We start from the raw sequence: 14,774 nt of genomic DNA on the forward strand, positions 1-14,774 counted from the left end.
AAAGTGGAAGAGGAAACACTGTAAACGCATTAGTAACAAGTCATAAAATGTCAAAAAGCATTCTACATAATCATATTTATATATAAAATATTTAATTGGGGATGAAATGACCGGGGATGAAGTGACCGGAGGATGAAGTGACCAGGGGATGAAATGACCGGGGATGAAGTGACCTGGGATGAAGTGACCGGGGATGAAATGACATGAACAAATATTTTAATAGCTTTAGATTCAGTTGAAAGTCTTGAATGTAAAATCAACGTAGGTAGAAAATTAATGTGTGGTTAGATCCTGAGGTAGCCTAGTGGCTTGTACCAGTCAGTTACACAGCTCTAGTAGTTGTAGAGAATTCTGATGTCAAGAAAAGCAGGTATTCAGACTCAAGAGGTCTTCCCGCACCATTCGGCGCATGGTTTCAAACTGAATAGTTTATCAAGGCTTCCCGCACCATTCGGCGCATGGTTTCAAACTGAATAGTTTATCAAGGCTTCCCGCACCATTCGGCGCATGGTTTCAAACTGAATAGTTTATCAAGGCTTCCCGCACCATTCGGCGCATGGTTTCAAAGTGAATAGTTTATCAAGGCTTCCCGCACCATTCGGCGCATGGTTTCAAACTGAATAGTTTATCAAACTGAATAGTTTATCCTGATCTATCCAACGTTCTCTTATCTGTAGCCATCTGATGCCAGTTACTTTTCTCTATGCCAGTGAGTGCAAAATGGCGTCTGAGTTGAGAGAGAGAGAGAGAGAGAGAGAGAGAGCGGAAGAGAGAGAGAGAGAGAGAGAGAGATAGGGGGAGCGAGCGAGCGAGAGAGAGAGAGAGAGGGAGCGAGAGAGAGATGGAGAAGAAGACGATGAGAGAGAAAGAGATAATGGTTAAGTCCTTGGTGTGCAAACATTGATCACAGTAACGAGACATGTTTGACTCTTCTTGTAACTATTGAAATGACACATATATAAAATAAAAAAAAAACCCAGTAAAATGTGAGACAAAATATCACAAGTTTTGATTTGATTAATTACATATTTGAAAGAAACATAACAGTTGTCAGTTGTGTTTAAGAAAGCCTAAAAAATCAATCCTTTTTTTAAAAAAGATACAACTCCTCCTTTCTACAACTTCTAATGGCGGCGTGTCATCGAGTCTGAAGGTGAATGACAAGTGTAACTTATAGAGCACAACGTCCAAGTTGGTTAGATATTGTTTCTTAGAGTATTCTGCTTTGAATTACTCATGAATGTTAGATTTAAAACAAAAGATTTGAGCCCGCCTCATTCTTCCCTCTCCCACCGCCCTGAGAAAAAATCTGGTTTAAGCAAGATGTAGATTACATCAGAAAAGATGTAGATTACATCAGAAAAGATGTAGATTACATCAGAAAAGAGGTTTATTGCATCATTAAAACTTGATGTTCATTAGCAGACGGTGCGTAAAATTAGTCTTTAATTTATTAATTTCTGAATCAATAATGCCTTGCATTCGGAAATCTCTGAACGCGATAGTTCTTTCAAGATCGATCTTGAAACTAATTCTCGAGCCAAATTTAAATTTCTTTCTTTTTATTTTTTACTTTGAAAAATTAAAACGGTCAAACCAGAGTTTTCCAGTGTGGCCAACGAGCTAGTAATTATTTTCTCAGCAATATACTTCAACTGTTAAATTTCTAGGAAAATTGTTAGAGCCGTTTTTGAGATCCGTATCCAGGTTCCACACACCCAGGTTCCTCCATGAAGTTGTGACTTGAATAGAGACATTCTAAAAAATCAGTCAGATTGGAGAAAATAACTTAACAAATAATCAATATTTGTATTTATTAGACAAATAAAAAACAGTTGACTGTTTCTAAATCGAAACAAAGCACACACACACAGACAAATAAGCTACACTAAGCAAACATTTCATTGTTCACACATTGTACATGATCTGCAAAGAGACAAAGAATCACATCATGGTTTTAAGAGCATTATCTGAAAAGTCATTATAAATATTTAGTGAAGCTAATTACTTTTAATTCAGAATTTGATATAACACTACATTATATAGGTGAGACAGTCACAGTGGGCTATACATACATTATACTAGTATAGTCACATTGAATGGTGTAGAAAAAAAGATGCAATCCTATAGATAACTGCTGCTACTGTTGATCTACTTCTATAGTAGATTGACCCAAATCACTCTGTAAGATGTTGCCTCCCTTAGGTTCAATGTCTATATTCGGTGAACACGCTGGAGACTTGGACTGTTTGGAAGGAGATCGAATCCGATAAGAAGACGGAAAGATTTCCACAGACTTGTGCGACTTTGGTGAAGGTGTGGGTGCGTTTGACTTTGGTGAAGGTGTGAGGGTGTTTGTCCCCTCGGCCTCATCCAACTCATCAGGCACTAGAAGAACACACAAAAGTTTTATTTTCTTGTTATAGCGATACATAAAATGACTGACTGTAGATACTTGACTGTTGCCTGGAGCAGAGCAGCTCATTGGTTTGAGTGGACAGAATACAAGGGCTTTAATGTCATCAACTGTTTGTAGTGTTTGGCGTGTGTGTGTACCAGTATTGGTTTAAGGTGTGTTTGTACCGGACACAAAATTCCTAAGACCGATAAGAGGGTTTAGGGGCACATTGTCATTTATCCTTTAGAATCTGGTACGTAATTCATATTTGTACAGCAGTATGCAGACTTACAATATTACAACATACGAGTGAAGAGTGCACAACAGGAAAGTCAAAAAAGGAATAAAAAAACAACTTTTGTTTAGGGGGGGGGCAGGCATTGTCGTATGTTATCTATCTTATCTTATCTTACTTTAGTTTGTACTTTTGCCTTCTCTTTCTACTCCTTAACACTTTTTTTAAACGGTAAAATTTCGGTCGGTTAAAGCTGGAATATCTACATTATAATTGATCGAAAATACTTCCATTCCTTGTAAACTATTATTAGCATTGAAATTTAGGGAAGATACTATTAAAATTTAACATAATTCGTGTGGTTCTTTTTTTTAAAATTTTATTCGACTTTCTCAAAAGTTAGTCCCCCCCCACAAATTAAAAAAAGGTTTAAATTTTTTTGTAGAGACTTTCAAACATTTAAATTGTGTTAAAACATCCACTAGTACGCTGTCCTCACACAGCCTGCAGTGTTACACTGTGCTGCACAGAGATGTTCAAAGTGAGTTCTGGACACATTTATTTGGACAAACAAACAAACACGCACACAAACACACACACTCACAAACAAACACGCACACAAACAAACAAGCACACAAACACACACACAAACACACACACAAACAAACATACACACAAACAAACACAAACAACACACACACAAACAAACACGCACACAAACACACACACAAACAAACACGCACACAAACAAACAAACACACACACAAACACACAAACAAACACACACACAAACAAACAAAAACGTTGAACCAAAATAAAAACAAAAGGAAACGTAAAACAAATCAAATATGTAACAAACTGTCAGGAAAGAAATAACTGTAGAATCTCTCAGAAGGTCAACGGTAGGTATTCTTACCAAGCAACGGGCACATATGGATCTTAATATCTAGAACAAACAGAGAGAAAGAGATTGCACAAACGTATTTACTAATTATTTAGTAGTCAGGAAATTAGCGAAAAAAAAATGAACATAAAGAAAAATCCTAAAATCCTAACTACACAATAACTAAGAAAAAAAAGGCTACGTGGGCAGAACTTTGTCAGCTAGCAGCAAACAAGACAATAAACACAAAGCTAGCAGCAAACAAGACAATAAACACAAAACTATCAGGAAACAAGACAATAAACCCAAAGCTAGCAGCAAACAAGACAATAAACACAAAGCAAGCAGCAAACAAGACAATAAACCCAAAGCTAGCAGCAAACAAGACAATAAACACAAAGCTAGCAGCAAACAAGACAATAAACCAAAAGCTATCAGCAAACAAGACCACAAACACAAAGCTAGCAGCAAACAAGACAATAAACCCAAAGTTAGCAGCAAACAAGACAATAAACACAAAGCTAGCAGCAAACAAGACAATAAACCCAAAGCTATCAGGAAACAAGACAATAAACACAAAGCTAGCAGCAAACAAGACAATAAACACAAAGCTATCAGCAAACAAGACAATAAACACAAAGCTAGCAGCAAACAGGATAATAAACACATAGCTAGCAACAAACAGGACAATAAACACAAAGCTAGCAACAAACAGGACAATAAACACAATGCTAGCAGCAAACAAGACAATAAACACAAAGCTAGCAGCAAACAGGATAATAAACACAAACGCTAGCAACAAAAAGGACACTCTACACAAAGCTAGCAACAAACAGGACAATCAACACAAACGCTAGCAACAAAAAGGACACTCTACACAAAGCTAGCAACAAACAGGACAATAAACACAAACGCTAGCAACAAAAAGGACACTCTACACAAACGCTAGCAACAAAAAGGACACTCTACACAAACGCTAGCAACAAAAAGGACACTCTACACAAACGCTAGCAACAAAAAGGACACTCTACACAAAGCTAGCAACAAACAGGACAATAAACACAAACGCTAGCAACAAAAAGGACACTCTACACAAACGCTAGCAACAAAAAGGACACTCTACACAAACGCTAGCAACAAAAAGGACACTCTACACAAAGCTAGCAACAAACAGGACAATCAACACAAACGCTAGCAACAAAAAGGACACTCTACACAAAGCTAGCAACAAACAGGACAATAAACACAAACGCTAGCAACAAAAAGGACACTCTACACAAACGCTAGCAACAAAAAGGACACTCTACACAAACGCTAGCAACAAAAAGGACACTCTACACAAACGCTAGCAACAAAAAGGACACTCTACACAAACGCTAGCAACAAAAAGGACACTCTACACAAACGCTAGCAACAAAAAGGACACTCTACACAAACGCTAGCAACAAAAAGGACACTCTACACAAACGCTAGCAACAAAAAGGACACTCTACACAAAGCTAGCTTTCTTGTTCTCGAGCCTGGATGTAAAGACAAAGTGAATCACAGAATCTTTGTGTCTTAGTCTAAATGGAAAGTTTTGCAACTTCAGATTGATGTCGACTAGATCGTGGCTCCTGTGATAGCTAGACCACAAGAGTCAAATGTAAATTGGTTTTTAACACTATCGATAAACAAGCAAAATATTTAAAAATCTTTAAAACAACAACAAAGTTTTAAGGGAAAGAACTCCGCACTTACAAATATATATCTCTCAATAATGTAGAAGTTATTTCCCTTATTCAATATCAAACAAAAATAATTAATTACCAATGATATTTGACTAATTGGTTAAACTTTTCATTGATTCATGTTTTGTTCGGTACAATGACTCATTGTTTTTAAGTTTTAACTTCCTCCCGACGACTTTGCGATTTATCTTTTCGTTAGATAAGCTTTGTTTTTTTAAATTATTTGTTTTATTTAGTGATGATAGAAAATAGCGGATATTTTGTTCTATTGTGATAATAAATATTCCAAACGAAAAAAAGCCAACAAACAGATCTAGATCTAGATCTACTAAGTTCTCAAGAAGACATTCTGACCTAGTTCTAATTGAAAGTCGCCTCTAGGGCGCAATATTTTTATTTTTCATTCCTGGTATTACAAGTGAAAGACGAATACTCTAGTTGCAGCTCTTTGCGTGTAATCAATGTTTTAGGCTAAATCATCCGTTCAGTACCTGCTAGTGAATGCAAACTTGTTCAATAGATAGAGTACAGTACACAAACATGTTCTATAGATAGAGTACAGTACACAAACATGTTCTATAGATAGAGTACAGTACACAAACATGTTCTATAGATAGAGTACAGTATACAAACATGTTCTATAGATAGAGTACAGTACACAAACATGTTCTATAGATAGAGTACAGTACACAAACATGTTCTATAGATAGAGTACAGTATACAAACATGTTCTATAGATAGAGTACAGTACACAAACATGTTCTATAGATAGAGTACAGTACACAAACATGTTCTATAGATAGAGTACAGTACACAAACATGTTCTATAGATAGAGTACAGTACACAAACATGTTCTATAGATAGAGTACAATACACAAACATGTTCTATAGATAGAGTACAGTACACAAACATGTTCCATAGATAGAGTACAGTACACAAACATGTTCTATAGATAGAGTACAGTACACAAACTTGTTCTATAGATAGAGTAGGCTACATTACACAAATCAAATACTTACAACAAATAGCGCAAGCCAAAATGGAAGATGCCAACACTGAGACCATAACAAACCCAATGAGCTGTCCAACTGAATCCTCTATAGATTGAAACAGATTCATTTTGTTATTTTTGTTCAAAGATTGAATCCAACAAGTTTATTCACTTTCTTTGTTATGACTGGAACTTGTGTTGAGAAGTGCGCATGCCCGAGAATAGTTTTTTTTTTTTTTATTTCTGATTTTTTCTTTGCTATTTTGACAAGACCTCTATTGAGGTCGCACATTCGCAGAAACTGGATCCAAATGGAACCTCATGGGTGGACACGGTTCTAAAAAAATGTCTCTAAGGATTTTCTTATAAATTTAACAGTTGATGTATATAGTTAGGAAAATAATTACTATCTCGCTGGCCACACTGTGAAAACTCTAGTTTGACCGTTATATTTTGTCAAAGTATAAAAAAAAGTTTTAAATTTGGCTAGAGGACTAGAAAATCTTTTTTTATATACAGATTACGTCTTCGGGTATTCCCGCATGTAGACCCTATTCATTAAAGAGTTTAATCAATTCACGTTCTGGAACAATCTATGCACCGTCTTTTCAGTCTAAGGGCCTATCATTCAAATAGTAGAGTTTCTAGTAGATTGATACATTCGATTGGGTGGTGGGGTGGGATGGGATAAATGTGCATGATTAAAAAAAAACCTAACATTCACTAGTTATTAAGTGCAAAATAATAGCTTCATAAGTGGTATATAGAAGATTATTTTTTAAAAAGTCTTTAAATAAAAAATATTGTTCTTATTTAGTGAATTGTTTACTTGTGCTACCAAGATTTTTTTTCTTTCCTGGGATACACAGTGTATTGCAATAGCGTTTAGTGGCCTTTGAATTTTACTTCAAAGAAAGAGAGCGTGAAAGGGAGAGATATAGATATATAGAGAGAGACAGAGAGAGAGATAGATTGAGAGAGATAGAGAGAGAGATTGAGAGAGATAGAGAGATTGAGAGAGATAGAGATAGAGAGAGAGATAGATAGATTGAGAGAGATAGAGATAGAGAGAGAGATTGAGAGAGATTGAGAGAAAGAGATTGAGAGAGATAGAGAGAGATAGATAGATTGAGAGAGATAGAGAGAGATAGAGAGAGAGAGAGATTGAGAGAGATAGAGAGAGATAGATTGAGAGAGAGATAGATTGAGAAAGATAGAGAGAGAGATAGATAGATTGAGAGAGATAGAGAGAGATAGAGAGAGAGAGAGATAGATTGAGAGATAGAGAGAGATTGAGAGAGATTGAGAGAGAGAGATTGAGAGAGATAGAGAGAGATAGAGAGATTGAGAGAGATATATTGAGAGATAGAGAGAGAGATAGATAGATTGAGAGAGATAGAGAGAGATAGAGAGATTGAGAGAGATAGATAGAGAGAGATAGAGAGAGAGAGAGATTGAGAGAGATAGAGAGAGATAGAGAGAGAGATAGAGAGAGATTGAGAGAGATAGAGAGAGAGAGAGAGAGAGAGATAGAAAGAGATAGATAGAGAGAGAGAGAGAGAGAGATTGAGAGGGAAACATCAAAAGAAAGAGATGGGAATGATAGATCTAGTAGACACTATAGTGGGTAGTGGGCCTGTCACAGTCACATTCCAAACGACAAATTGCACTCTTTCCGAATCTTTGAACTCAAAAACAAAGCAATTGAGAAACAATAACACAAATTATTACACCCAGCCCTCAATATGTATATCATTATAGACTCAAATTCTTCAAGCTGTTGAAAATAGACATTTCAAAGTTTGATTGGGGAATTATTCAACAACAAAATGTGAAGGATATTAAAATTCTAGAAAAGTTTTATGGTTGCTAGTTTGTATATAGGAGGTTGGTTACAACGTACGGTACAGTTCAATGTTTCAATAAGATAAATGGCTAAACCAATGAATGATCAACTGATTGAATTGTAGCTACCTTTGCAGAAGGAGCATTCCTGGGGTTCCGATTTAGAGAATACATCTGAAAAAATTGAGAATTCATATCAACTACTGCGAAATAAAACTACAATACAAAATAAACAGGGCTAATCTTTGCTTTAAAAAAGTAATGTACTGGACCGTTGTTGAATATGTATACCTGGTAAAAATAGCTTGATCTAAATTCACATAAAGTTATTTTGTAACAGAGTTATAGATCTCTAACAAATAGTGACACTAAGGTCAATCTTTAAAAGCTTCTACAAAGATAGACCTTACTAAGGGGAGACAAACATCGCTTGTTTTATATGAGCTACTAAGGAGCTTTATATTTGAATAAATTAGCACCATAGGCCACATGAGGTTATATCGTGCAAACAGGTAAATCAAAGTCCAGGGCATTATATATCATGTTATTCTAAAGCAACTTACATATGGCACAATAAAAGGCTGCAGTCCTCTGACACTGGTCAATATAACCCAGCTCAAAGTGACTATGCTCTTCAGTGACAAGGATCTCGTCAATTAAACACAGCTCGCCCCCTGGGTACCGGCATAACAGGGAAGATCTGTAGATCCTGTACAGCTGGGCGTTACCGCTGAGGTTGTGGGCGCAAAACTTCAGTCGTAATCGGGTATTAGGGGTCACACTGACATTGCAAAAGTTTAAGTCAAAGGGTATGCCGTTCATCGTCAAGGTTGCCGAGTCCTGGCCTAGAACAGAATGAACATACTGCACATAATGAACATACTGCACATAATGAACATACTGCACATAATGAACATACTGCACATAATGAACATGCTGCACATAATGGACATGCTGCACATAATGAACATGCTGCACATAATGAACATATTGCACATAATGAACATGCTGCACATAATGAGCATACTGCACATAATGAACATACTGCACATTGTCAAGAAATAAAGACTTTTCAACTACCGCATCTCTTCGCATACATATTAACACACACACACACACACATACATACATACATACATACATAAACATACATACATACATACATACATACATACATACATACATACATACATACATACATACATACATACATACATATATACAACAATTCTAAATCTAGGTAATATTTATTGAAATAAGGGTGCGCGGCGGCTGTTTGGTTAAGCGCTTTGCTCCTGGATTCGAATCTCGGTGAAGACAATGATTTTGAATCTCGGGATTCTTAGGGCGCACTGACTATACGCAACTCTAATGGGTACCTAACTTTAGTTGGGGAAGCTAAAAGCGGTCGGTCGTTGTGCTGGACACATCACATCCTGCTCGTTAACCGTTGGCCAAAGAAACAGATGACCTTAGCATCTTCTGCCCTATAGATCGCAAGGTCTGAAGAGTGTATACAAAATTTATTTAAATCTCAAAATTATTTGATAAACACCCAGGTATGAAATGCGGAAACTTGGTGGGAATGATTCATATTACGAAATTGTGTCGCGACTTCCAAGTTAGGGTTAGGTTTAGGTTGTCGACCGAATGTTTCGTTCCTAGTTATGGATTTAACATTCAAATACTTACCATAGATTTGATGGAGGTAAAGGGTATCCAGTGGTGGACCGAATGTACCTTTATGTAGAAAATAGGCCAGGAAGCCAGCCTTACTGATATCTGGCGTTGCTCTGAATTGGATGCTCAGGACTGTGATGGAATCATTGCTGAAGGAGCAGAAGCACACTGTACTGTTTTTCAAGCCACATTTACCAGGAGGGAGTTGAATTTGACAGATCTAAACAGAATAAGAACTTAGCAACTAAAAGCATAGATATGTTCTGTAGAGTTCAATTTAAAGGCCAATACACACATTTATTTTGAGAAGTGGATAAACCGTGAGTGGTATCGTTACGTGGGTACTCTTGCAGTTGAGTCGGTTGAACCGATATCCAATTATACACCGAGAGTTCTATTATTGTGGGAAGAATTAACATAACTCCTCTTTTAAGAATATTTGATGTCGAAATCATGAAACAAGAGAACAAACTCTGTACTTTGTGTAATAACACACCATAAAATTCAATAATAATTTCACATAAGTAGATGAAACTTGACACTTAAATACTTAAACTAGTTAGAGCTCCTGATAAACTATGGATAGTTTTTCCAAACTCTGTTTTAAAATCGAATGATCTCCCCTATATTATTTTTTAACTTTATAGAAACTCAACGTTACCATAAGCCAATGTGTAAAAAAAAAAAACTGTATGTTTAGGACTACATTTCTCTGGCAACTTTGATCAACAAATTTTGAGATTACACAAATAGCGGTTCTTTTGGGATTCTGATATGTTAAAAAAAAATTTCGCAAATGTTTTGATAAGAATTTTTTTTTATCCAGGCATTGCCAACATAGAAATTTACTCTTGAAGTGTAAAGAAACTCACTTTTGTAAAATTTTCAGACTGTAGAATTCCTTTATTAGCAGCAACGACAACAGTATCAGGCCTAAAATTGGAATTTTTCTGTCGCCAGTCAATGGTCAGCTCAAAATGGACAATGCCATCAATGCAAGTCAGAGACTTATTAAAATGTGTGTAATACAGCATTGAATCACCTGATAAAAAAGATGAAAAAACAATGCCGCCAACTGTTGAGACATGCAATGAATTGATACAGATAAAGACAAAAAAAAAAAAAAAAAAGAAGCAGATTGACATTATAACGTTGCTTGGTCCTGCGGTATGGGCCGTGTATTGTCATTCGGTCGTATCGATGGTTCCAGTTTCATACCCTGCCAACTGCCATCCCACGTCGTCCTGCGGGAAGTTTGGATTAGGAAGAAGATTATTATCAAATCTGAAGGAACATTCGCAACATGTAAAACATTTTACATTTCTTAATAAATTACCATTATAAAAAGTAACAGTGATAAAGCTACTCTCGTGTCCTTAGAGGAACAGTGATTAAGTTACTCTCATTTCCTTAGAGGAACAGTGATTAAGTTACTCTCATTTCCTTAGAGTTACAGTGATCAGCTATGGCTCTTATCACAGGCTTTTCAAGATATAGGACCTAAAGGGTTAACATATTTAGTGTATCGTACGATTGTGGTAACTTTAATGAACCCACTGGCGCCTATTGCATTTCAATAGCTTCCTATGCACGTTGTTTAAAAAATGTTGATGCAATGATCGAATTCATTGTAATAGTTGTTATTGTAAAAAGAAATCAGAAGATGGGGCCTCGCAAGCATCCATTAAATTGGGCCCTGCAATTTGTAAGGCCGGCCCTGAGTACAACATTTATTAATGCATAGTTCTTATTGACTGATTCAGTAAACTGGACAACTCAACACATACCTAGAACATGATTGATTATCCAATACAAAACTAGCAACGTGGACATCAAAAAAGAATCTGTGAGTGTCCGGCATCACTGGATTCGGCAGCAGCATAGAACTGAACAAATCTAGACTAGATCTAGATCTGAACTAGAAAGAGATTAAAACTACTAAGATATATTATGTCAAGACTTAAGAGACGATAACGTCGATAACGACAGACTCTTCTAACTCTAGATATTCTCAACTAGATCTAGATCTTGTAAATTTTGGTACATTTTGGTTTCTTATAGTTATAATGTTTTTTGTTTGGTGTAATGCACAAATTGTAAGACAAATTTCCTTACGGATAATAAAGATTATTATTATTATTATATTATTATTATTATTAAAACGAGACTAGAGTAGATCTTCTCATCTAGAGCTAGATCTAGTTAAATCTAGTAGATCTAGATCTTGTAAAACGAGACTAGAGTAGATCTTCTCATCTAGAACTAGATCAGTAAAATCTTGTTAAATCTAGTAGATCTAGCTCTAGATCTTGTAAAAGAGACTGTAGTCTAGGTCAAATAGGTTAAAATAAAAAAAAATGATTCTGCTAATAAAATGCAGATGTAGGTCACATTTTTATCATTTAATTATCAAAAAGATTCAATAACATTTAATTAAGCCCTGAATATTTCTGTGAATTTTAAAGATGAGTCTAACAGACAGATGAGTTTAATAATAAAGTTTTTATTTCGCTATAAAATACACAATGAATTTTCAAACATCCCGATACAACATCCGTTTAGTATTTCACGTAGGTTAGTTTAATGTGTAATTTGTATATTAACTAGCATTACCCACCAGCTACGCCCGTTCATTTGGTCCTAGCCCATGGGCGTAGCCAGGATGGGGGTTTGGGGTTCAAACCCCCCCCCCCCGAAATGAAATCTCCCCCCCCCCCCCCGAAAGGGTGGAGTCGGAATTTAGTGACTGATTTTTTGCTTTGATTTTGTTTATTTTAGGTGAGATTTTAATACTAAACCATCACTTGCCCCAGCACAACCAAAGGGGTTTTGAGTTTAAAACCCCCTACCAGGGGGGGGGTTCGAGTTTGAAACCCCCTACCAGGGGGGTTCGAGTTTAAAACCCCCTACCAGGGGGGTTCGAGTTTTAAAAAAACCTACTAGGGGTTTTGAGTTCAAAACCCTCTACCAGGGGTTTTGAGTTTTAAACCCCCTACCTGGGGTTTTTGCAGTTAACTCCCCTCTTCTATAAAACAAAACAAAAAAAATGCAAACGAAAATCCCCTAATTCCAAGAGCACAGTTAAGGAAGATTTTGATTTTAAAACCCCGTCTAAAATTTACGATAAACCCCCTCTTTAATATAAAAAAAGCAGCTAATTACTCACTCAAAATGTTATGAGCGTAGCTAAATTGTTTTGACTCAGTTTTGAGTTTAAACCCCACTTCAGCGGGGTTTGAAGGTAAAAAATACCTCTTTAATAATAAAAACAAAGCAAATTATACACTAAAAATGTTATGAGTGTAGTCAAAGGGGTTTTGAGTTTAAACTCTCCTCCAGTGGGGTTTGAGGATAAATTTAAATACATCTTTAGTGTAAGAAAAAAAAAGCAAATTACGCACTCAAAATGCTATGAACGCCACCGAAAGGGGTTTTGAGTTTAAACCCCCATTCAGAGGGGTTTGGTGCTAAAAATACATCTTCAATATAAAAAAAAAGCAAATTACACACTAAAATTATTTGAGCGTAGCCAAGCCAATCGGGGGTTTTGAGTTTAAACCCTTCTTCTACAGATGGCTTTTTTTTAAAGTTTAAAACCCCTCCAGATGGTTTTGAGTTTAAGATCCCCCTACAGAGCATTTTGAGGTGGAAAACCCCCAACAGAAGATTTTGACGTTAAACCTTTTCTTTTCGATATAAAATCTAAAGCAAACTACAGTCACTTAATTCCAAGAGCGTATTCAAGAGAGGTTACACGTTTTTACCAGTGGCAGGGCTCCATTAATAAACTGCAGTGAATAGTCATCTACCGAAATCGAAAAACACTAAATGTAACTCAACAAAGATGGCTAAGACAGATTTTAGGAGTCAGTTATAGAGATCGGGTCTAAATCAAGGAAATCCTATGCCGAACTGGGAGTCGACCCCTTAGTAAGATTGTGAGAGAACGACGCATGAGGTTTGCGGGACATGTTCTCCGACAAAATGAATTACGCATAAGAAGAGTTGCAATGATATACTAGTACAACTTGGTGCCACTCATTCATTGAGGTCCTCATGGCAGGTGGGAAGAGGCTTTGGACATTACCAGTGACAGATTTTTATGGAAACAGCTTGACGTCAAATGCTCCGAACGGCGTGGGAGGGTCTAAGTCAGTAAGAATATTACATTAGGTTTTTGAAATAAAACTTTTTAATAGCAGGAAAATGCAGTGTAGATACCTCAGAATATGCATTTTGTTGGCTTTCAATACCAGAAATATTGCTTGGCGGCGGGGCTTCGCCCCGCAATGGGGAGCTCCTAGCGCTCCCCCAGACCCCCTTGCTTGTGATGGCGGGGAGTCTACAATTTTATGAAAACAGCTTGATGGCAAATGCGCCGAACGACGAGGGAGGGTCTTAGTCAGTAAGAATAACACATTAGGTTTTTGAAATAGAACTTTTTAATAGCAGGAAAATGCACTGTAGATACCTCAGAATATGCATTTTGTTGGTTTTCAATATCAGAAATAGTGCTTGGCGGGGTGGGGGGGGGGGAGTCGGGGGGGGGGGGGAAATTCACCTCCCCAAAACCGCCCCCCCGAAAAAAAATCCTGGGTACGCCCATGTCCTAGCCTATATATTGTTTATTTTCCAATGGACCAACCACCTCCCTATCACTTTTCTCTCCCCCCCCCCCAACTTCTTGCCTTAACAAATAGTCTATTTTAAACTATCAGATCAAGGTTGAAAAAGTTGGTATTTTATTTTGCCCGAAACTCGCTTAGATCCCTCAATAAAACGGTCCGCATTATCACACTCCCCCACCCCTAACGCAAGTTTCTTGCCCTAAAAATTCTATGTCCTTTTTAGCCACCCCCTAAGAATATGAACAAACACTTAGGCCCATCAGTTTGACCATTGTACTTAAATATTTTTTTTCTGAACTAATGCAATAGGGTAGATCATTAATGTAAATTAGAAATATATATATATATGTGTGTGTAAGGCTTGTCTTCGAGTCCGGAGATT

General features: G+C 36.7%; 1 protein-coding gene across 3 annotated transcripts; it reads right to left on the reverse strand.

The window, feature by feature from the left end:
* Window positions 1-1,801: 1,801 nt before the first annotated feature.
* On the reverse strand, window positions 1,802-12,317 carry LOC106058555 (uncharacterized). Of its 3 annotated transcripts, none has more exons than XM_013216014.2 (9): window positions 12,192-12,317; window positions 11,552-11,682; window positions 10,637-10,806; window positions 9,777-9,984; window positions 8,648-8,929; window positions 8,214-8,258; window positions 6,268-6,345; window positions 3,550-3,579; window positions 1,802-2,388 (listed from the first exon to the last, which is right to left on the reverse strand). In XM_013216014.2, the coding sequence occupies exons 2-9, from the start codon at window positions 11,595-11,597 to the stop codon at window positions 2,141-2,143; spliced, it is 1,107 nt and encodes a 368-aa protein (XP_013071468.2). In that variant the 5' UTR covers window positions 11,598-11,682; window positions 12,192-12,317; the 3' UTR covers window positions 1,802-2,140. The 3 variants fall into 3 exon arrangements, with proteins under 3 accessions (XP_013071468.2, XP_055887317.1, XP_055887319.1); XM_056031342.1 differs by having other exon boundaries at window positions 11,552-11,677; window positions 12,192-12,280; XM_056031344.1 differs by having other exon boundaries at window positions 12,156-12,271.
* Between the last annotated feature and the right edge of the window lie 2,457 nt (window positions 12,318-14,774).

Source organism: Biomphalaria glabrata, chromosome 5 (assembly GCF_947242115.1).
Source record: "Biomphalaria glabrata chromosome 5, xgBioGlab47.1, whole genome shotgun sequence".
Lineage (NCBI taxonomy): Eukaryota > Metazoa > Mollusca > Gastropoda > Planorbidae > Biomphalaria > Biomphalaria glabrata.